Source organism: Melanotaenia boesemani, chromosome 13, assembly GCF_017639745.1.
Source record: "Melanotaenia boesemani isolate fMelBoe1 chromosome 13, fMelBoe1.pri, whole genome shotgun sequence".
Lineage (NCBI taxonomy): Eukaryota > Metazoa > Chordata > Actinopteri > Atheriniformes > Melanotaeniidae > Melanotaenia > Melanotaenia boesemani.
The window spans coordinates 27,210,229-27,233,151 of record NC_055694.1 but is presented as its reverse complement, the minus strand read 5'-3'; the positions used below and the strand labels follow the sequence as shown (position 1 = coordinate 27,233,151).

Here is a 22,923-nt window from a genome sequence, read left to right as displayed (position 1 = left end):
ATTTATTTTATATTAATATAATTTAACCGTTTATTTATATAGATTTAATATATAGATATAATTTAGTATTTTACCAATTATTTTACACAAATGTTTATAAATTAATGTAATATAATTTATACTATAAATATTAAAAATGTGTTGTACATGTGTATAGAATTTATTCACATGAACAATATATTTTACAAATTTGACATTTTATTATTTATATGAATATAATTTATGTAGTAAAAAATTAATTTACAAGAATGGTATAATTTATAATTTTACATTTTATTTTAACTTTTATAAAAAAAAATATATGCGTATGTCATTTATTTTCAAAAATAGATTACAGTTTAACATATTTTACATTTTTTTACAAATGCATAGGTATAATTTATACTGAAATTTTATAGCTAAAATCAAAGTGGAACAAAGTTCTACAATGTGCACATAAAATTAAAACTATTTAACTGAAAATCTGAAAATGACAAGATTTTAAAACTTTACAATAAACTAAAATCAGATCGTCATTTCGTGCTAAATTACATGTAAATATACTTATTTAATTTAAAAGATTGTATAATTTATCATTTTGCATATTATTTTCTCTTTATTTAAATGTTTTAAATGTTTTGTATTCAGGTTGGACAATACCAACATTTTTCCTCTCGATACAATGCCATTACTTTTTGGTACTTTTTTATTGATACTGATACTGATATCAATGATTCTCGACCCTTAAAGGAAAATCACAATTGTACAATGTGCATTAATATCTTTATTGCAGGGGCAGGATGACATATAAAAATAAATAATAGGTGCGCCGCTGCGGCTGCTGCCTCGGTCGGCCTGATCCTGTCTTGGACGGGTTTTACTGGAAGACATTTCGTTGTACTTGTGGACCGCGCTTGTATAATGACAATAAAGTTAAGTCTAAATAAACTCAAGAACATCAATACTTAAAAGAAATGCTTTTTAAACAATAATTATACTGATGAATAAATTAAAGATAAGAAAATAATTTATCATTGCACAAATTTTCATTTTACACTTTTATTTGCATGAACATATATAATTGATCTATTACAATAAAATACAATGTATTTACTTAAATGATATAATGCATAATTTTAGTAATAATTTCACTTTGGGAATTAAAGATTTTTTAAAATTTCATTTTCATTTAATTGTACATTTAGCAGCACACCCTATCACAAAAGGAATTCAAAAACTATAGATTAAAAATGAATAAAACCTGGTAAAAATATACTGATTTAAACAAATTCAATCTTAAGTAAAAGAAAAACCAACAAAAACGCATGTTTCAGCTCGCTAGAGACTGAAAATATATAAGGGGGAGAATCAAGGGAGGTAATACTACAGCACGACCTTCTTTTTTAAAAACAGATTTTTAGTGTGTAGTTTCCTGTTTACTCCTGGTGAACGTGGACAGATGTCAGCGTTTTCTGTCCCACATTTATTATTTATTCCGCCTGCCTTTCTCCAAAAAAAAGTCAAATCATGATAACTACCATTTAATTATTACAAAGAGACTGAAAAGGGAATTTCTTTTAATCTTTTCTCAAGCTTCTTTTAAATTTCCCATGTTAAAAATAGGTTAACGTGATAGAAAAAGCAGAGGGAACTTGATATCTGATAAAGAGCAATAAGGAAGATACATCTGTTATTGATTAACTCTGGCAGACTTTACACTTCTCTGTTTGGACCACAGTTCACGCTGGTAAATTCGCTAAAGGTAAGATTAAATCTAAAGTTCTTTTTTCTTTTTTGACACAGACATTTATGTATAATCTTACTTTTACTGTTGCTGCCAACAGTGTTCAGTTTGACATCAAACATTAAATATGAGCGACACTTCAGACGACAGCATTGAGATCACGTTTTCTGTAAAGGTATAACTTCTATTTAGAAATCTAATCTAATGCATGAAATGTGAGATCCTTTATTTTTCCTCCTCCTCGTGTTGTGTAGTGGTAAATAAACACCACCATTACCTTGTCTGTGACCTGCAGTTTCTTGGTCGAGTGGAGGTGGTCCGTCCTGATGGACAACAGATTCTGGATGAAGCTCTTCAGAGCCTGAAGGTCAGTACTTCATGCATTACTGACACTTTTTTAAAGCTGATTTTAAAAGAATTAAAATATAATTGTAAATCCTGCTTTGGATGAACAGAAGCATTTGTTTGCCATAGTTTTCTGGCTTTCTTTTCTAGTTTTCTAATTCTTTGTGGTTTTCAGGCTTTCTTGTCACTTTGTGTATTTATAGTTGGTATAAAAATGTTAATTTTGATCTGTTAAGACTCACCGTGTAATTACCTTTTGTGGGAGGTTATTAGTGAAGTGTCTCAATGTTTAACGAATTGACACAGATCTTTTCCAGTTTTGCATTTCTGTGATTGTATTCAGTCTCTCTAATATTTATTTATTTATTTGTGTTTGTGTTGTTTAGCATTTCCTTGTTGTCATTTTGATATTATTGGAATACTTCTGATGCTGGGCTTGGGGCCTGGTTGGTGTCCTTCCTTTTTACAAAAAAATATCCCCATAAAATCTGTTACCATTGGAGGAAGTTCCAGGTCTGTTCTGTGAAGGGGGAATTTTGTGTGTATTATGGTTCTGAGTTGTTGATATTCTAAGAATCTGTTAATCCCATATTGTGATGAGAGTGTATTAAAAGATAAAATGTTTCTGTTATGGATAATATATTGAAAGTATTTAATTCCTTTGTCAATCCATTGGTTAAAATTTGTCATATTTTTGTTTAGTAGAATATCAGGATTGTTCCAGATGGGTGAGTTTACATGGTATTATTGAGGAGTTTGGTTTATTTGAGAAATCCCCGCATGTCTCCCTTGGTAGAGCAAATCTGTCAAGCAAAATATGGCACACTTTTAGCTCTAATATGAAAATCTTGATTAATGGAGTTTATATGTAATACTTAAATACCCTCACTGTAAATAGGTATGTCAAAGCTTCACCCCATTATTTAAAATTTAAAATTATTTAAGATTCGCACTGCTATATAACTTCAGGCTAACATTAGATTAATAGCCTTTAATCATGATTAATAATGTTTTGCGCCGGGAGCTTTGTCTGCTCAGTCTGGGGATTGTTGCCATGGTGATTGCCCTTGACTGGGTGGCTGGGGGTCCTGCACTGCAGCCCTACGGCTGTGGTGTGGACTCTGGCCTGCTCTTGCCTGGTTGGTTGTGGTGTCTGTGGACATGGGTGGCTCCTGCTGTGATCGAATCCCAAGATATCGTTTCCTCATAGCAGAGTCACGCCAGATAGATATTTATTACGTTTAATATTTTTATTCTAAGAGATAGAAAGTAGGGAGTTCATGTTTGTGTAGAAACATGTTGGGTTAAGATGGGGAGTGTGGATGTCTGTGTGTGAGAGAGAAAATAATGATTTTTTTGTTTTAACTTTGGTGTGTGAAGGCTTGTTTTTACTTTAATATACATGAATTGTTTTTACCAAGCACTTTGTGATGCCGTTGGCAGGAATTGATTTGATTTAATAGCATTAGTAGTTGAACTTGCACAGGGCTAAATGTCAGTATTTTTGAAGGATGACTAATTAGGGAACTACTGTAAAATTTACTCCAAACTAGTGTAGTGAAACTGGTGTTTCAGTTGTGTACAGGAAGACATTTCTGTTCTCTTCCTCTCTCCTCCTCCATTTAAATTCTAGGTTGTAAAGCAGATAAATAGGGGGAAAGTATCAGGAAAGGGGAAAATCACAAGCTCAATCCCTGCAGGATCAATCCAGTTTTTACCTGATCCCTGAACTTTTCATCTAGTCCTGCTTTGTACACTTTTCCATATTTCAATGTCTCAGATTAAATATGTTTCACCTGAGAGGGAAACATTTGTTGTTGTATTAAAATTACCCCAAGTTCTTTCTGAAATAGCAAAGACAAAGACACCTACAGGAAGGTTTATGTGCATCATTATATTTAATTTTTCATTTACATAATGATTATTTTCCATTAGTTCTTCCTGACAGTAGCTGACATGTTTTTTATCCTTTCAGTCCAAGACGACTGATAAATACTCCTCAGAAAAGGCAGCAAAGAAGAGCAAAGTCCATATCTTCCTTTCAGTGAGTGGGATTGACATTTTGGAAAACAAAACCAAGGTATGTTGTATTTACTGTATCAGTTGTACACTTGTGGCTTGGATTATCAGTTTAAATCCCATCCTTATGTCTGCTGCAGTTTCTGTTGTACACGTGCCCTCTCTCGACGGTCTCCTTCTGTGCTGTCCTGTCATCTTTCCCCAAAGTATTTGGCTTTGTGGCCAAACATCCTGTGGCGGACACTTACCACTGCTACCTGTTCCAAAGCAAGAAGTTTGTGAGTATTTCCACCGTAGCATTAACACAAACAGTGCCCTTCGAATTACAGTAGACCAGGCCCCAGCGGGATATTCATGCATCTAATGTTCCAAACGTGAATTTCCAAAACAATTTCCAGGGTCATGTGCTGGTGTCTATTATTGGGGATACCTTCCGAGCCACAAATAACGAGGAAAGTGACAGAAGAGGGCGAGATCTGTTAGTGGAGGCTCTCAGACATAAGGTTAGTCCTGCATTTTATGCAAATCACACAGTTAATTTTGTTGATTAATTTGATCATATAGCAGAATTGAAATTGTTTTAATCAGGTCTTCATGTTTAACAAGTTCAGTTGTGCATTTTTAAACAGCTTTCTTTGGTTCTTTTTCTTCTTTAGAATAAAATGCTGCAGAAAGAGAATGCTGAGTTGAAAAGGAGGCTCGCAGCTCAAATGAACTAGCAAGGCTTACATGTGTAGTAGCTGCAACAAACTGCTGCAACTTGGAAAAAGCTCGAGAGAGATGTTGATTGTAATAAATGTGATTGAACCCTTCACTTGTAGCTGTCACAATAGACAACTGTCATTTTCTTCTATGACTGGATGGTATAGATGCACATTAGTGAGTCATTTGTCATGCACTGACCAATCCAGCTCAGGATTTTCATGCAAGTTCTTTTCTTGTAGAAGGTGTTAACAGGGAAAAAGTTTTCTTACATCTAGTTACAGCTAAGAGCAGTATAATTTTTATTATTTTATTTTTATACTAATAAAAATACCACTAATATACTAATAAACTACCATTTTTTTCATTTTTATACTTTATTTTGGACAGAAATGAGGGTTATTCATCTGTCCACTCCACTGGAGATCATGCATTGTTAGCTGTATTTCAGTAACAATTCTCTCTCTCTCTTAAGCTCTTTTATCCAGAATAACTTTCTTTCTTTTACATTATATGAATTCAGATTATTCCATTATGACATTGCCAGTTAGTATCTCTTAATTTTCCAGAACTCAAGTGTAGAGTGAGATAGAAAGGCCAACTGGACAGGGGAGGCACTACTTTCTGAGTCAAGTGAGAATGATGTTTGAGGCAGTGATAATGAATGGCAGCTAGAAAAAGAAAATGATCAATGTATGGCATACTGTAAAGAAATATATGAAAATATTAAACCCACTCTCACAGTTTAGTTAAATTTGGCTCAATGTCTCATTTAAAAAGAAACAAATTCCTGTAGTTACATTTTTAGAAGACATCTTTATTAAAAACACAAAAATGGAGGTTGGATTTAATCAATTTACAACTATCTGGCTCGGAGGAGACATCAGTGACTAGACTAGAAACATGGAGGACAGAATTTTAAAAAGATATTTCTAATGATGACTGGGTCATAGCCTGTAAAGAGTCTCAATCGTAAACGGCAAACACTAGCTTAAAATTGCTCTAATACTAGAGGTTAATGCAGACCTATATCACCCCTGTCAAGCTCAGTAGATACAAATAAATATCTGATACATGCTTTTGATGCAATGAAGCAAAAGATACATATTTAAACTGTATTTGTATACTGAATGTGACAAGATTAAAAAAATTTGGAATGAGCTGATATACTTCAGAATATTTTGTTTGTAAATGTTCCACTTGACCCAGAAGGATTTTGTTATATTTGCCGGACAATAACCTCAATTCTACAGAGTATTTATTTATAAATTTAGCTATATTATAGGCAAAGTGCATAATAACTGTGAACCGTAAAAAGTCGTGGCACCTACAATAGGAGCTTGGATCAAATGGCTCAGTGTATGTCAGTAGAAAGAATAACATATAGGCAATGTTTAAATAAATAAATTAAGTTTGTATTTAATAAAATTACAGATTAATTAGTGTGAGATTTAAAGAATTAAAAAATATGTCATACAAGAGTAGAATTGCATTGAGCTTGATTAGAGCGTGTGGATAATAAATAGTTCACACGTGGCTTTCTGGTCTGGCTTGAGAAACCCTAAATCCGAGAACGCACAAACTCCCTGAACGCACCATCAGTCACGTTGCTTTACTCCGATGGCAACGATAAACTGGGCACGTAAAGGGAACACAATGTCGGCGTAAATTTAGGTTATTGCGGTGGGCGATGCGGAAGACTGGGAGGAAATATGACTGTGTGGTGGCAGCTTTGTTTAAGACGTAATTAAAATTTGGCGAATTTAGTTTGCTAAAGTTATACTTTCCAGGTACCAACGGCTAGCTGGTAAATTGAAGTGCAGCTTAGCAAAGTAACCAGCTGAAGGACGCCGCTCCAAACGAGACTGACTTCCGCTGCTATTTTGTTGATTTATACAGTTTTGTAATATACTGACATACTCAAGGAGTTTTGTTTTGTTTTGTAACTCTCGGTTGCTGTGCCGTTCCCGAGTCACTCCCTTAACTTTCGGGGCCTAATGGCTCATTCTTGCCACCCATAAACAGTCAGTAGTCGCGGGGGAAACGCGACCGCCGCCATGGGGATACATTGGTCTCGGTGCGGCTTCAGCATGTCGCTCCTCCGGGAGAGACCGAACGCGGATCGGCCAGGAAAACACGAACACTCCGATGATGACTCTCTGGATGGGCTCGACAGGCGGGAAGACATCGCTCAGTTTCCTTACGTGGAGTTCACCGGCAGGGACAGCATAACATGTCCAACCTGTCAAGGCACCGGACGAATACCGTCAGGTGAGTAGAATATCAATAAACTAGACTAGTTCTGAAAATATTTAATTACACTATGATACAGCACAATTTTCTTTCACCTCAAAACAATGTTGCTGCTCATCAGCATTTGAACTTATTTCCATAAGCCAAAATTTAGCCCTGAAAGCCCTCAGAAGTTATATTTATCATGTGTGTAAAGAAAAGCCTCCGTCGTTGAGGTTTTATGTACAAAATCCTCACAGAAAATAATAATTTTCTTTTCAATTAACTCATTACTTTTATTTTTTATGGAAGCAGTAAGGGCGTGAATACACTGTTTCTATATTTTGTCTTATTTTTGTGTGAAATAGATAAAGACACACTTTAATATGTGGTGTTTATTTACCTACTGACGAGGAACAGATAATTGTTCTTATCTCCTGATAAAACCTTAGAACTGATGGAGTATATGTTGTTATTTCCAGGGATAAAGCCGTAACAAAGAGAAAGGAAAAATCAAAGCACTGACTGTAGTATCAATTTTGTGAATATATTTTGTTTAGTTTACTTAATTTTGTGTTTGACAGAGCAAGTGAATGAGTTGGTTGCATTGATCCCGTACAGTGACCAAAGGCTGCGGCCCCAACGGACGTGAGTGACCACAACTTACTGCTCATGCTGAAAAGATAAATGACCCCTTCCCACATCATGACATCTACATGCTTTGATTTAATAAAAGGGTTGGTTTGAACGTATATTTTCTGTTACAGGAAGCTGTATGTAGTCCTCTCGGTTGTGCTCTGCCTTCTGGCCTCTTCCCTGGTTGCTTTCTTCCTCTTTCCCCGCACTGTGGTCGTGGTGGATGCTGGGATACGCTCGGTAAACGTGCGCTTTGACCACTCAAACATGAGGGTCCTGATGAACATGACGGTACGTCTTTATACATGACATGACATGACATGAAAGAAAAACAATTCTGAGTGTATATATATATATATATATACACTCAGAATTGTTTTTCTTTCATGTCAAATTTGAGTATTTGTGTGTTTTTGCCTTTTGAAACGAATTTTAAATATTGGTGTGAAATGATAAACTTCATCTTTGCTCGTTGTTCAGAGCAGAAATTTTTTAGTAGTTTCTCAGACTTGTTGACCTTGACCTATCTTGCCTGTTTGGGTTCTCCACACAGAGCGACTCTGTTGTGTGTTCATAAACTAAGAGTCAGTGTTTCCAGCTGGGAGTGGTGGTTCCTGCTAAATAAATGTGTTAAAGTACAAAAAGTTCAGCACTGAGAGGAAATTGCACTGGGATGGTTCTTTGTGTCAGAATTACTTCAGAGCATTAGTCTGGTGAAGTTCTTGGTTATGAAAGTCTTGTACCTCTTCCTGTTTATGTTTAAAACATATTTCCAATAAACACTTATGACATCCCAATTTCATTTAAGCAAAACCTACCACAACATGTTGGCTAGTACTTTAGTGTTTTTATCAGGCAGTGCGCTTTTTATATGGTTAATTTGTTTTTTCACAGAGCACGCTGAACTTCAGCAACCCAAACTTCTTCTCGGTGCTGGTGCAGAGTGTGAGCTCCCAGGTCCTTTATATGAAGACAGTGATTGGGAATCAGCAGCTGAACAATGCCACTACCATACTGCCTCTCAGCAAGAGTCAGGTACGACAGAGCATCTATTTTATTTCTGTGTGAATGTCCACATGTACACAATACACAGCTGTGTGAGAAATAAGGGACACTCGCTTTCAATTCTAAGCTTATTAGTGAAATAAATTCGATATTGGAGGGAATTTTGACATTTTCAAAGCAGGACGTGACAAAGTAATACGGATGAAGAGTCAGAAGATTTTGCACAAATTGACAGAAATCTTGTTGTTTACTCTTCTGTACAAAAAAAAAAAAAAAAAGACAACCCTGGGTTCGTCCAAGTTTACAAAATAGGAAACAGCATCGTGAATTTCATCATTTGATGGCGGACCTCAAGGCTGATCCAGATAAATCCAGAACCTACGTTCGGATAAATTCACTCTGGCGCCACATGGCTGCCTTTTATTTACGTCTCTATAATCTTTGTGTGAAGTATTGTAAAGTATGGGGAAAGTCTGACACAGCTAAACTGATCTGTTCCTCCATGTTGAAAGTGTTTGCAGACTGCACCGTCTAGCCTGCTCTCATTGGTCAGTCCATGAAGCCCCTCGCTGATTTCGTTTTCAAGATTATGAAAACAAAACATGTGGCTGCACAGTGGTGTGGTGGTTAGCACCGCAGCCTCACAGCAAGAAAGTCGCTGGTTCGAATCTCGGCTGGGGGGAGGTTCGAACCTTGAAGGCAGTGGCCTTTCTGTGTGGAGTTTGCATGTTCTCCCCGTGTAGGCTTCCTCCCACCGTCCAAAGACAGGTTAGGTTAATTGATTCCTCTAAATTCTCCCTAGGAGTGTGTGCGAGTGTGAATGGTTGTTTGTCCCCTATGTGTTGGCCCTGCGATGGACTGGTGACCTGTCCAGGGTGTACCCTGCCTCACACCTGTTCATGCCGGGATAGGTTCCAGCTTACCCGCGACCCGTAATGGACCAAGCAGTACAGAGAGAGAAAACAAAACATGTGCTCAGTGTGTTCCAGGTTTAAAGTCGGGCTTCTGGCTCTGAAGTGCAAACTCTCCAGCTCTTGAGGTTAAATCATTTTTCTTTTTGCGATGCAACTTGATTTTCATCAGCTGCAAGATGTCTGTAAAATACTCTGAGCACAGTTACTGTTCTCCAACCTGGAAATGCTCGTGTGGTGTCTCAGGCACAGAAGATGGGACAAGATGCCAGCAAACATGCAGAGGAAATCATTGTTTATAACATGCCAAGATATTTAGATGAGTCTCCTTCTCCATCATTGATGACTGACTCTGTTTGTACATGAGCTTGGTATATCTTGGAGCATTTCTACAATACTGTGGAACAAGTGAAAAGTAAAGTACGGGTGGGCAGAAAAGTAAATCAGCAGCATACACTTCTGCTGGGCTGGTAGTTGCTTCAAGAAGTACAGAGCGGCTGTTGTGGGTATATGTGTTCTCCTGTGCAGCGTTCCTGAACAGCCACAGTGCATGTGTGAAAAATGCACATGGTACAGCAGTGTTAATGGGATCATATGGTCTGATGGACGAAGACTTCTACTTGTGGGCTGTTGCAACTATTTATGAAAGGCATGCGGTTGCTGAATCTGCCTTATATTTTAGATTCACAATAGTTAGTTCAAAAGTTTTGTTGAGACTTTGGAAGATGCTGCACCGCCCTGACTTGCACAAAGTAGTCATTTGACCTTAAAAATAGACAGAGTAATACAGATGTGCACAGCAACTGTGGCACATAGATAATATTTCTTCAGTATTAAATAAAAGGTCTTCTTTTATAAAGCGTCAACATCTCCTACAAACCATTTAAACCTCGTCTAATCCCATTGTTTCAGAGTATGTCAGAAATTTATCAAAGCCACTCTTTTACAGGTGAACTACACAGTCAGTGTGGAGATCGGCGTCAGTGCACCCTATGTCTAGTAAGTATAAACTTTGTCCAAACACCTCAAACTTAAAAATAACACAGTAAGAGAGAAAAGGGGAGAGCTCTGTATAAATTATTCAAACCTTTTTCTGTTTTGTGTCTCTTTAGTGCCTTCTGCACCATGCCCAGCATCAAGGTCCACAACATTGTCGTATTTATGCAGTAAGTATTTCTTCAGTGAAAAAGTGGATTACTTATTGTCTTTGAGTAATGAACATATGACCTGAACAAGTGCCCTGATCTTTAAGTTTAAAGGTTAAACCACTGGTCAAAGTGAAAAACATCTTCCTGCATTAAAAATCTGACCCAGGTAGAAATGTTTTATGTCCGAGCAGCAGAATTAATGTGTGAAAATCCTCATGTCTGTGCTCTTCACACAGTCTTCCAAACAAGTTGTTTACACTGAATACACGGATAACCTTTCTGGAACATTGTTTTTGGTCAGCACAGTTAGATTAAGCTAGTTTCACTATTCAGGGACTAAGATATAACCTCCTGTAAAATGAGTGCTCTGACTGTGCAGCATGTGATTGCAACATTAAATTCTTGACTGCAACGTTATGAGGTGAAGAATTGGATAATGTTACTGCAACTAACCAGACAAAAGCCTTCTGCAAAAGTTCCCATGCTATAGTTGTCAAGATAAGGTTTTGTGCACCAAAACTTGCAATTAAAAATAAAGAAGAATTTATTAATTCAAGGAATATTTTCCTGGTGAACCATAAGTTAAAAGAAGGGAACTCTTAAGGGGAGTGTTCCTGCATTCAATAAACAAATGTTCCTGAAGTGCTTTGGGAGCTCCAGTTTGTTTGCTGAACAGGTTTAAACACTCCTGCTTTTCACATGTTTAACCTTTTAGAAAAGTATGACTGTTTCAGACAGAAAGACAGAAACTCAGTGTATGCAGAATGACTGACAGATGTAGGGACAGAAGGAAGCTGTGTGGTATGTTGGGTTACAATGAGCAGTAGTGTTACCACATAACCACTTCCTCAGTGTTATTCCTCAGCCGAGGCAGATGAGTGTTTGCATGTTTGCAGTGCTGTTTGTCTAAATAGGTGCCCCAAATACAAACTACAATAAAAGATGCAGTCATCCTCACGGTGGGAGAAAAATCCCATTCTGGGCTTAATATGCTGCCCGGCCAAAGAAAAAGTCGCCACCAAAAACAAAGATCATACACACTAATATTTCGCTGGACCCCCTTCAGCTTTGATTATGACACATTGGCTGTATTGTTTTTGATAAGCTTCTGCAATATGACAAAGTGGGAAAGTCTGACCACTGTGCAAAGCCTTTTCCAACACATCCCAAAGATGCACAATGTGGCCAATCCATGTATGAAAACGATGTCTCCTGCTTCCTTCTTTCACAATCTGAGCCCCATGAATCCTAGTATTTTCATCTTGGTATATGCCCGTGCCATCAGGGAAGAAAAAAAATCCATTGATGGAATAACCAGCTCATTCACTATATTCAGGTATCAGCTGACCTCATTCTTTGAGCACATAACGTTGCTGAACCTAGACCTGGCCAACTGCAGCACCACCAGATCATAGACTGCCCCCACAGGCTTGTAAAGTAGGCACTAGGCATGATGGCTGCATCTACCGCTTCTTACCCTGATGCACCCATCACTCTGGAACAGGGTAAATCTGGACCTTCTTCCATTGCTTCTAATCTTTATGCTCCCTAGCAAATTGAAGCCTTTTTCTCAGGTTAGCCTCACTGATTACTGTTTTATTTATGGCTATGCAGGTGTTCAGCTTTTCAGACTGGAGAACCATTGTCTTCCTGGAAGATGATGGTTCCCCACTGTTCTTCCAGTTTTTAATAATGTGTTGGACAGTTCTTAACCCAGATTTAGAAGTTCCTGCAGTCTCCTTAGATGTTTCTCTGATGCATGCCAGTGAGGACCCTTCTTAAACAGACTAACATCTTTTCCACGCCCATGGGATCGGTCTTTATACATAGTTGTTTAAGAAATGAGAAGCTACTCATTTATCAGTTTAGATTAAATGACTTGTTTCCAGCTGAAAGATCCATGCCGTAATTATCCAATAGGAACCTCGTACCTATTTGCTTAGTTAAATCCAGGTGGCAACTTTTATTGTGGCCAGACAGTGTAAATTTCCACATGATCAGCCCATGTAACTTATGTTTTTATGTCTCTGTCATTTGACATTTTGCACAACCAAATAAACCCTAGAACAATATCTATTAGAGCACAAACATCATGTGATACTGGCTTGCAGGAAGCTTTGCTTAGTAGTGGTGATATACACTCACTGGCTACTTTATTAGGTACACCTGAGACAGGTGTCTGAAAACTGAACATCAGAATGAGGATAAAAGGGGATTAAAGTAACTTTGAGGTTGATATGGTTGTTGGTGCCAGACAAGCTGGTCTGAGTATTTCAGAAACTGATGATCTACAAGTTTTTCCACATAGACCATCTCTGGAGTTTACAAACAAATGGTCTGAAAAAGAGAAAATATCCAGTGAATGTTGAATGTTAAAATGCTTTGCTGAAGTCAGAGGAGAATGGGCAGACTAGGTAGAGACAATGAAAGGCAACAGTAACTTAAAGGGAAAATAAGTAGCACTGACACCTAGTGTTTCAAATCAGAACTGCAGTTGAAAGAGAAAAACAGAGAGCGTTCTTCCCCCCTCCCCCTCGGAGAGTTTCGCCAGGTTGTCGGTTTGTTAGAGGACGGTTCTTTTATACAGTCTATGAAGGACGGAGAACATAGCTCCAGCAAACATCATGATGACGAGTGAACATTATTCACACACACAGTACGTTGCTATGCTTTGTAATGCTAGCGCTAATTTCATGCTCTAATTTACGTTAGCATAAAGTAGAGTGTAAACAAACACTATATTAATCAACAAATGCCACGCAGCGGCAGTTTTCCCTTAGTCTCACTTAATAAATTTAATTAGATAATTTGTAATTTCATAAGTTTATAAGGACAAACACAGTATTCACTTGCCCCAAACATCTTTACATTTGTTGTTGTAAACTAACAGGCCACCAATTTACTCCTCTAATACATCCATACAGTCATACAAATTAATTTAATGAGTGCAGAGAAATAAATTAGACTAAAACCTTTGTAAATCAAGATAAACTTTTCGGTTAATTTAAGCAAAATTCCGGCGTTTACCTGTCGAGGAGAAACTTTGCCAGCTCAGATTGAAAAAGATTCTCCAATATTGATCCTTATTTTATTCCCTTTTTAGTTGTTTGCTTTTTTAGCAGGATGCCGAGGCTTTTGAGGTTTTTCTGAAACTATTTCTGGTCTGCTTCTTTGACTAGCTTCCATACCTGCATGCTGCTGATCTTTTGCCGACATAAAATACCAAACACTGCGTTGTTGTTGTTGGGCAACTGTGGGGAGTCGCATATGATTGGTTAAGGAACCAGGAAGTTGGAAAGAGCAACACAGTTCACCCAAGTTGAAGGAGAAAAACTTGACAGAGACATTGTTGATGTAGGAAACAGATTGTTTATAGGGAAGCTTCCTTTTATCCCTCGCAGCAAATGAGAACATTTTAAATGATTTTTAAGGAAAAAATCCCAATTATTCAGCCTTTAAATAACCACTTATTACAACTAAAGTATGCAGGATTGCATCTCTGAACACAAAACACGTCAAACCTTAAAGCAGATGGGCTACAGCAGCAGGCGGACACACCCAGTGCCACTCCTGTCAGCTAAAATCAGGGAACTGAGGCTACAATTCACACAGACTCACCAAAAATGGAAAATAAAAGATTGGTCTGATAAGTCTTTCAGCTGCAACGTTCAGATGGTAGGGTCAGACCATGTCCATCCCTTTATGACCACAGTGTAGCATCTTCTGATGGCTACTTCCAGCAGGATAATGCACCATGTCACAAAGCTCAAATCATCTCCAGCTGTACTTCAGTGGCCTCAAGTCACCAGATCTCAATTCAGTTGAGCAGTTTTCTCAAATTCTCATCATGGCTGCAGCCGACAAATCTGCAGCAACTATGTGATGCTGTCATGTCAATATGGAGCAAAATCTCTGAGGAATGTTTCCAACACCTTGTTGAATCAATGCCATGAAGAATTAAGGCCTTTCCGATGACTAAAGCGGATCCTACCTAGTACTAGCAAGGTGAACCTAATAAAGTGGCCAGTGAGTGTATAGTTTTATAATGGACTTCAGATTAATCTGCTGGGAGTATGCCTGAAATGAAATAAGTTTGATGATTAGTTGTCTAATTGGTTACCTGTTCAGCATTAAAGAACTTTTATTCATTGACCTTGTTTACTTGACATGCTAACAAACACTGTGTGTTGAAAATGCCTAGAATTTTTTTCTTGCATGCGTGACAGTGAAGAGCTGTGGGAAAGCTCATGTTGAAATCATTTCTGCAGCCACATCCTGCATTTTGTCTGCAGCTAACTGGTTGTGACAGCGCAGGGTTGTGCAGCAGCTTGTTTTTTTCTTTCTTTCTTTTTAATCTTTATCTTCTCGCCTGTTTTCAGAACTACAGTGAAAACCTCGTACATGGTGCGAACATCCCAGAACAGCCTGGAAGCTTATCGCTACATAGACTGCGGTTCCAACACCACGTACCACCAGACAGGCAATGAGCGCTTCTCCCTCAACCCACCACTGCTGTGAGGGCCGTGGTCCCGGACCATTTCTGTGGAGGAAACATGGACTATAGTGAAGACAACCACCAGCCAGCATCAATATGCCAAAAAGTGTTTCTTTTTTTGTTTGTTTGTTTGTTTCTAAGCTCACAGACAAGGGAAGTTGAGGTAACTGACTGTTGGCTGGAAAACAAAGGTGTGGTGGAGGGGACGTTGTGACATCCAATTTATTACTTTCACAGCCTGGAGGCAGCCAGTAAGTGGTTTTGATGTGGTTGTGAAGTGAAACTGTTGCTTCATAGGAGGGTAACCTGGGTTCAGCATTGCTTTTCTGAAGTATATCTCATTCGATGAGCTGAATCAGCTTAGGCAACTAACATTTGTGGTTTTCACTCTAAAGTTCGAAAGTAGTTTTGTTATTTTAGGCTCACAGGAATGCTCATAGGCTGTGTTGTTGAGATGGTTAAGTTGGATGAGTGAGTGCCCTCTATTAGGCAGAGATTCTAGACAGCTCTTGTTTGTTTAAAAAAAAAAAAGACATTTCCACAAAAGCTTGAGTATTGCATAACCCTGTTTTTCTCTGCTGCTGTTTGAGACATTATAAGCTGAGCTTGAATGGTTATTACACACTGTTGGCTGACTTGGTCAAAATGGGATTACTTCTTCTGGTTTGGACCATTTCTTGCACCTTGAGGCTGTTTAGAAGTTGGTAACCTGCACATTTGCACAATATTTTTATTTTAACATTTTTTTTTTTTCTTTTTTCACAACAGCAAGTTCATGCAGTGCTTTTAGGTTCAGATTAATGATGTCAGACTTGAGTTTCCACATGAAACTTTGGTTCTTACACATTCACATTCCTGGTTAACCTGCAGAAAGAAGGAAGAAGAGATCTTTCAAATTTTATTTGTGACTGAGCATCTTTACGTTACTGATCTCACCCCACACAGTGAGAAAGTATTTCATTTGGGGAATTTCATCATTTCAGAGTTTGGACACTGAAACTTTTCGGGTCACAAGGAAACATTATCATTGTGATTTGACTTATTTTAAGGGGAATGTTTTGATAAATGTCTGATTTAAATCAGAGTTTTTATAAGCAGAAAATGTTTTCCAGCTTGTTTCTAATTTTACGACATATTAAAGGGAATTGTGAATAAATAAATGATCAAACGTGGTATTTGCTGTTTTGTTTAGAGCTGCTGACTTTGACTTTTTTTTCTAAATTTAATTAATAAATGATCTTGTCCGTGGTGGTAAAGCGAGAGCTGAGCTGAAAGGCTAAGGTCTCGGATTTACTGGTCCATCTTCATTCCTCAGCTATGGTCAAGAGTTAGTGGGGAAGTGACAGAAAGGATGAGATCATAAATACAACTGGCTGAAATGAGCTTTCTTTGGTAGGTGGCAGGTGTTATACAGGTGCTCAACACCAGGACAGATGCAGCACCTGCTGGGGAGATTATATATATATGAGCCCTTGACCTGGAAAAACAATATTTCATCCTTCCCAAGGCCACAACACAACCTTGTGTTCTGCTTCTTATGCCTTTAAAACAATTATCAGAGGAAATGTTTGGACGACTCCAAACTGAAAATTAGTTAGTTGCAACTTTGCAGCCATAAACTGAAAATGACCCCAGACCCAAGTACGCTGTCAGGTAACAACTTTTCACTTTATTTCTTTTATATTTTGCATACAAAATGGCGTAACAACCTTTCCATACACACGAATGTCTCCTTTTTGTCTCATACGCCGCCCCATAGCTGCATGTGAAAATATATTACTACATGATACAGAGTCACAGAAAATATACCACAATATATTATTGTTGTAATACAAGTAGTGTTTTTTTCTACCAAATAAAACAACACTAAATAAATGCATAATACAAATACAGGAAGCAATGAGTACAAAAATATAGGTGAATAAAAAGCTTATTAATAAAAGAGTGCTTCATCTTTGGTTAAGAATGTCTGTCTTTAGACAACTGGCTTGTTTTTGTGTGTGTGTGTGTGTGTGCGTTGTCTTAAAAGTTGTGAAGTGGTGAATCAACAGCAAACATTTCACACCCATCCTTCTCTGTTTGGCTTTTTCCCCATTTCACATACATGACTTTTAACAGTGGACGTGACGAAACCCTTATCTGACCCTTATGTTTACCTACCTCACCACACGTTTACCCTGACACACACACACACACCCCCCCCCGCCCGCACGCACCTGTCAACAGTTAAAAACCTCACGTTCGTGTTTGCTTTCGTTCAGTTAGGTCTCTGGCTTGCTCCGAGTCGAAGTGTACGTGAGTGGAACACAGACATGATTGTCGATTATGATTAGAAGTGTTTAACTGGCAAAGGTGCTGTCGATACGCTTTACATACATCAGAATACACCTCAACATCTCTACATACAGAAAGTTAATCACATCCTCAGGCCTTTGGTTGCTTTTTATTGGGATAGTAAGGAATTTCTTTGTGTGGAAACAATAAAAAAATATAAACAACAGTTTTAAAAGCTAGTTATAAAATCTAAACGATGAACCTCTGGGGGCCTTTTGTTCGTACAAAACAGTGCAAGGAAAAATCCTCTTTGTTACCACTACCGTAAAGCTGCTTCAAGTGCCTCTGGACAGCAGCGCGAACATGGTGATTAAAGCGCTACTACACTATAACTTAACCAGAGGCTTGTATCATGAAGCAAGTCCATCTCTGGCTTCACTGAGGTGTTTCAGCCGGCTCAGTTCATCCTGGGATTCCCTACCAGCAACAGGTTCGACTTCAGGTGACTCTGGCCGACCTCATTACTCTGGGTCGGCCACAGTTCAGGCGATTTTGGAGAAAGCTTGGTTTTTGCTTGGAATACAATCAGATCACATCCTCAGGAGGTTTATTAAAAGCATAAAAATGTGACCATCAAACCAGGCTTTTCTTTTCCACTAATAGGACTAACTCTGAAACAAAACTCTACAATTTTCCGGCTGGAAATAAAACTGGTTTTAATAACTGACCATATTTGTAGAAAAAAAGCTATTAAAAAGTATAGAAATCAGAGCTACAGTGATAACTTATCTAAAATGTGTGAAGATTTCAGCCAACAGGGCAGGGCTGCTGGCTTTACATGAGTCATATTTCATGTCATAGGCAGATTTATGTAATTTAATTACCATCTATACCATTACTGTTTGGGAAAGTGATTCTACTCATTGTTGGATAACTCTCTTGTTCTTATTTTAATCTTTATTAGAAACTTTTTTTGTAGATGTGGTAGGCAACAGGACTCGGTTTTGAGCCTTCACCTCCTGATGAGTTTTAATACTGCTGGCTAAGATGAACCTGTAGCACCAGTTACCATGGTGACCTCACTCAGTGATACCTCAGACCCAGAGATGAACAAAGCTGTGACTCATGATAGCAGCCCCTGATCAATGTTTGTTCTTGTTCTTGGAAGGCAGTTTCTTCTAAGGCTTCCTCATCCGGGGAGGAGTTGTGAGACTGTACAACATGACTGAAAATGAAAAATGAAAACAACCTGTAGGAATGATGGACAATGATGACACAACTGTCACAACCTAGTACAGAGTCATTAAAGAGCAGTGAATGCCTGGTCGGTACTGCTGCTGTCTGCGTCTATCTGCGCGGGGACAGCATGACCTTGTTGATAAAGTTGACGATGGCCGTAGCTGGCTGTTCGGGGTCCAACTCGGCAAATAGATGGCAGACGTTCTCTGCTAAGCTGCCTGGCTTCTTGGCAACAAATCCAAACACTCTGCGAGGGAGGAAGAGTCGTGACAAGGAAAGAGGAGGTGAGTAAAGGTAAGAGGCTACTTGTGGAGAAGTAGTAGCAGAAGTCTAGTAAGACAGGCTCAGTTTTTAACAGCTTGCATGGATAACCAACGACAGAATTAGTATTATGTAACATGGGGTAATTTAGGACTTGATTTTATAATTGAATCTTCTTTGCTGGAATGACTTTTGCCAAGGCTTTCACGCACTATGATGCCATGCAGAGGCTCGTCATTCATTTCTCAGCCACAGGGGAAACTACGCATCCATACACCTATTTTATTAAAACTACTTTGTTACACGCAATCAGAACACTTACTTAACAGTTGTGTTGTCGGAGTTAGTCCACCTAAAGCCAAAAGAAAGAAAGAAAGAGACACAAACTGTACTCAGACATACGCACGCACAGGCAGAGCGGCCAAACATGCCGATGCAGCTGCAGCCTCAGCTACAGCCAGCATGCTCACAGACTAAATGCCCACATTCTCAGATGAAACAGATTTCCATGCAAAGACTATGAATGCAGTGAATGATCATGGATGCAGTGAAAAATCAGTTGAAGCTGATTATTTTACTGTATGCTAGTTATGGATCCAGCTACAAGGTCAAGACTTGGAGAAGATCAGTTTTTTAAAATAATTTCCCACCTTCTGTCTTTTGGGTCGAGGCTGCTGAAGGTCACGCTGCTCACTGGGTAATGTCTCCGAAAGAAAACCCTAGAAAAAATATGCAGATGTGCAAAGACCTTAAGTTTTCCTTTTAAGACAAAGTACCACATCAGAGAAGACGCAAATAATGCCATACCTGCGCTGGCTGTCTGTCAGTGTGACACCCTGTGATGTCACCTTAAACTGGACTACAGTCGCTGCAGGGCGCGGGTGACGACCCAGGGTGGCATCTGATGCCTTGGCGATGGCCTGTGGGCCAGTCAGTGACTCAGTTTCCACAGAGTTTAGATAGAGGACATTACAGGCTGAAGGCAAATAGACAGACATGTAGGCATTTTAACTAATGAGATGGCAAACAAAGTTTGTAGCATTCTGTCACCTATATGAAACCAATTTATGTAAACATTCAATTTTTATGTTTATTACAGAAATACTTCCATCTTCACTAATATTTCCATTGTTAGTAATATTGCTAAATGTATGTCTGCTGGGAAATCTTTAACTCTCATTTCATATATTTAAGCTAAAAAGTGTTAGCACAATAATAGCCCTTTTCTCTGTTGTGCAAAAGGCACTACAAGTCGGATACTTTAAATATTTTAACTAAACCAGATTAATATTTAATGTGAGCAGCCTTTGTCTTAAAAACTGCTCCAGTTCTACTCTTGGTGAGGTTTTCCCAGCATCTGTCAGAGCACAGCTGGTACAAATACGCCCCAATTCAGCTTGATGATTATCGGAAGGATACAAAATAGGCCTCGGCTCTGGGGCCTGAGTTCAGGTATTATCTGGTTGTCTTGACTAATGGTAAACATATAAAATGCACTGAAATGATGTAATTCAAGTGGACTTCACAACCCTGTAATAGTGTTTCGTTTCCCACCAAATCAATAAAAAATACAAACACACTTATTTAAAACAGCATATAAACAGGATTGCTGACATTTACACAATAGTTTGAGGGTAAATGGGACAAACTGGTCTGTAAAGATAAACTGATTCCCTGCTCTGTGATCAAGCAGATGTTTAAAATGGATCGTTTCCCATGTTGTGGCTTTTTAGTGGTGAATATAAACCAGTTCTTCAAAGGTTCTAATGTTGGACCAGCTCTGAGATGGCTCTCTTTTTTTAGCCACAAACAGGCCTCTGGTTGTGATTTAGAAGAAAAAGATGACAGGATGAAGAACTCACCTGCTCCTTGTTTCAGCAGGTCTGCAGCTGTGCTGATGTTACTGGTTACCGGTTGAACCTCCTGCAGCTCACCTATGAGGTCTGACAACATGGAGACAACAGATCTGTAATATCTGATAAAACACTACATATGGTTTAAAAAGTCATTTCATGCTTCGTTAAATATGTTAAAGTTGGTTGTTATTATTAAAATCTGACTTTAAAAATTTAACTTCTCATTTTTTAATAGATAACATGATGAAAAAAGGTCATGGTATTAGTTGATCATTAGACAGCCGTGGCCTATCAAGCAGCACCAACCTTTCTCAGGGATTTTAAGAGCACATGGTAAAGAGATGGGTGTGATGGAGTGTTGGTAGACGAGCGCAGACAGACTCCCTGTAGATAAGATCAAACACATATTTAACAACCTTAAAGCTGCAGTGTGTGACTAAATCTAAGGTCAATGACAAACCAATATATCATCCAAAAGTGTGTTTCTATTGGTATTTAATCACTTTACTTAAAGAGATGTTTTTTTTCTCATAGAATGAGACATTTATATGTTGTGGGTCCACTTACATGGAAGCTGCCATATTTGTGCCACCATTTTTACTACGGTGTCTCTGAATGGACAAACAATTCTGTGTGTGGAGCAAGAACCCTCTGAGCTTTAAAACTGCAGTACTGGCTTAATTTGATAGGTGCCAGAGCACCGTTTGGAATAAGTTACACCTTAAAAGGTACATAAAAGTCATTGGGTACACTCACAGATAAAAAACATGTTTATGTCTGGGAGAATTTTGGCCACTGATGGCCACCATCCATTCACAATTGTGCATGGTATTTGAAGTAATTTCTATTCGCATCTTTACCACTAGATGTCAGTAATTCTTACACACTGTACATTTAACATGACTCAATCCTGGAGCCTTATTTATAATTCTGATAGACTGTACTTATATAGAGCTTTTCTAGTCATCTTGACCACTCAAAGTGTTTTACACTACCCAGTCACACACAGATCTTCTGTTGTTACTAGGTGCTTTGTGCTATCACACACATTCAGTGGAAGCCTGGAATCGACCCACCGACTTTCAAGTTGGAAGACAACTGCTCTTCCTCTGGAGCTACAGCCAGATCTTAGCTATGCTTAAAGCAGAAAACTATGTCTAAGTTGTAAAATGTTACTTTGATCTTAGAAAACAATCTTATCTTGAAGCAAAATCAGTGTTTCATTTGCGTCACAGCCTCTGGTGAACTTTGAACAAGGTTTTACAACGTCAGTAATTTTCAAATAAAGTTGTAAGGAATTAATTGCCAGATGCAAAGTGGTACGAGCAGTTACGCCTTTTCATTTAAACTCAGAGGATTGCTTTTTAACATCAGACACATTCCTGTCTCTTCTCCATCAGCAACTCACTGCCAATCTGTGTTTGGCTTTGTAAATCTTTTTATTCCAGAGTAATCAGTTGCTTCTTTCTTTTGGCATCTAGTTGCTCCTAATTTAATCTTCATTTGTGTTGGGATTTTCTGAGGGGAAATCACAAGTTAGCTGCCATCGGTTCAAGTTCATTTTAGATGAACAGGTTCTTGATCTGAAGACAAATAAGACCCCAGGTGTTGATATATTTTTTCAGTGACACACAGATTTGAACATTTTCTACATTTGGAAAGGGAAACGTACCAAAGTGGTGCTCATTCTGACATCCTTTAATCTTCACTCCCCGAGGGCTTGTTTCTATTAGGAAATGTCTCACCAGCTGTTCCAGAGGATCACTCACTATAATAGTGGATTTATGTAAAGCATATAAATGGAAACAACATCTGAGTGAGTGATATGTGACAGGCAGAGAGAATATGCATGCAAAAAATAATGTAAACTATTATTTTGTACCTTTGCCGTTGTGGTTGTTGACATTGGGAGGAGGCGTGGCCACCTTCAGGGCCAAGCCATAGGCCCCCTGGAAAGAGTTACTGTCCCTGATCAGGAAGGTTCCAGGCTCTCTTTCCTTTAGAGCTGCAATTGCTACAGGTGGGCACACCTAAATGTTAGGAACTTACATCTGCCTACTTTAACGCTGTAAAAATG

At 38.4% G+C, this 22,923-nt stretch overlaps 3 protein-coding genes across 8 annotated transcripts in view; 2 read left to right on the top strand and 1 right to left on the bottom strand.

Annotated features, from left to right (window-relative positions):
* Positions 1–1,655: 1,655 nt before the first annotated feature.
* LOC121651532 (PTB domain-containing engulfment adapter protein 1-like) lies at positions 1,656–5,867 on the top strand. The gene is made up of 7 exons (XM_042003807.1): positions 1,656–1,741; positions 1,824–1,898; positions 2,019–2,090; positions 4,044–4,148; positions 4,228–4,365; positions 4,486–4,590; positions 4,744–5,867. The coding sequence occupies exons 2-7, from the start codon at positions 1,851–1,853 to the stop codon at positions 4,804–4,806; spliced, it is 531 nt and encodes a 176-aa protein (XP_041859741.1). The 5' UTR covers positions 1,656–1,741; positions 1,824–1,850; the 3' UTR covers positions 4,807–5,867.
* A 471-nt stretch (positions 5,868–6,338) lies between these two features.
* LOC121651531 (transmembrane protein 106C-like) lies at positions 6,339–15,793 on the top strand. The gene is made up of 8 exons (XM_042003806.1): positions 6,339–6,666; positions 6,815–7,060; positions 7,606–7,669; positions 7,789–7,948; positions 8,552–8,692; positions 10,523–10,572; positions 10,686–10,739; positions 15,101–15,793. The coding sequence occupies exons 2-8, from the start codon at positions 6,847–6,849 to the stop codon at positions 15,237–15,239; spliced, it is 822 nt and encodes a 273-aa protein (XP_041859740.1). The 5' UTR covers positions 6,339–6,666; positions 6,815–6,846; the 3' UTR covers positions 15,240–15,793.
* A 1,072-nt stretch (positions 15,794–16,865) lies between these two features.
* Positions 16,866–22,923, bottom strand: part of tns2a (tensin 2a) — a 54,112-nt gene continuing 48,054 nt past the window's right edge. For 5 of the 6 annotated variants that reach the window (XM_042003798.1, XM_042003801.1, XM_042003799.1 and 2 more), the window contains 8 exons: positions 22,729–22,860; positions 22,519–22,614; positions 21,153–21,230; positions 20,853–20,933; positions 19,798–19,966; positions 19,641–19,709; positions 19,313–19,342; positions 16,866–18,976 (listed from right to left, as the gene is read on the bottom strand). In XM_042003798.1, the coding sequence (XP_041859732.1) occupies positions 18,838–18,976; positions 19,313–19,342; positions 19,641–19,709; positions 19,798–19,966; positions 20,853–20,933; positions 21,153–21,230; positions 22,519–22,614; positions 22,729–22,860 (794 nt within the window). In that variant the 3' untranslated portion in view covers positions 16,866–18,837. The remainder of the gene's footprint in view (positions 18,977–19,312; positions 19,343–19,640; positions 19,710–19,797; positions 19,967–20,852; positions 20,934–21,152; positions 21,231–22,518; positions 22,615–22,728; positions 22,861–22,923) is intronic. The other variant, XM_042003800.1, reaches the window with a different exon arrangement.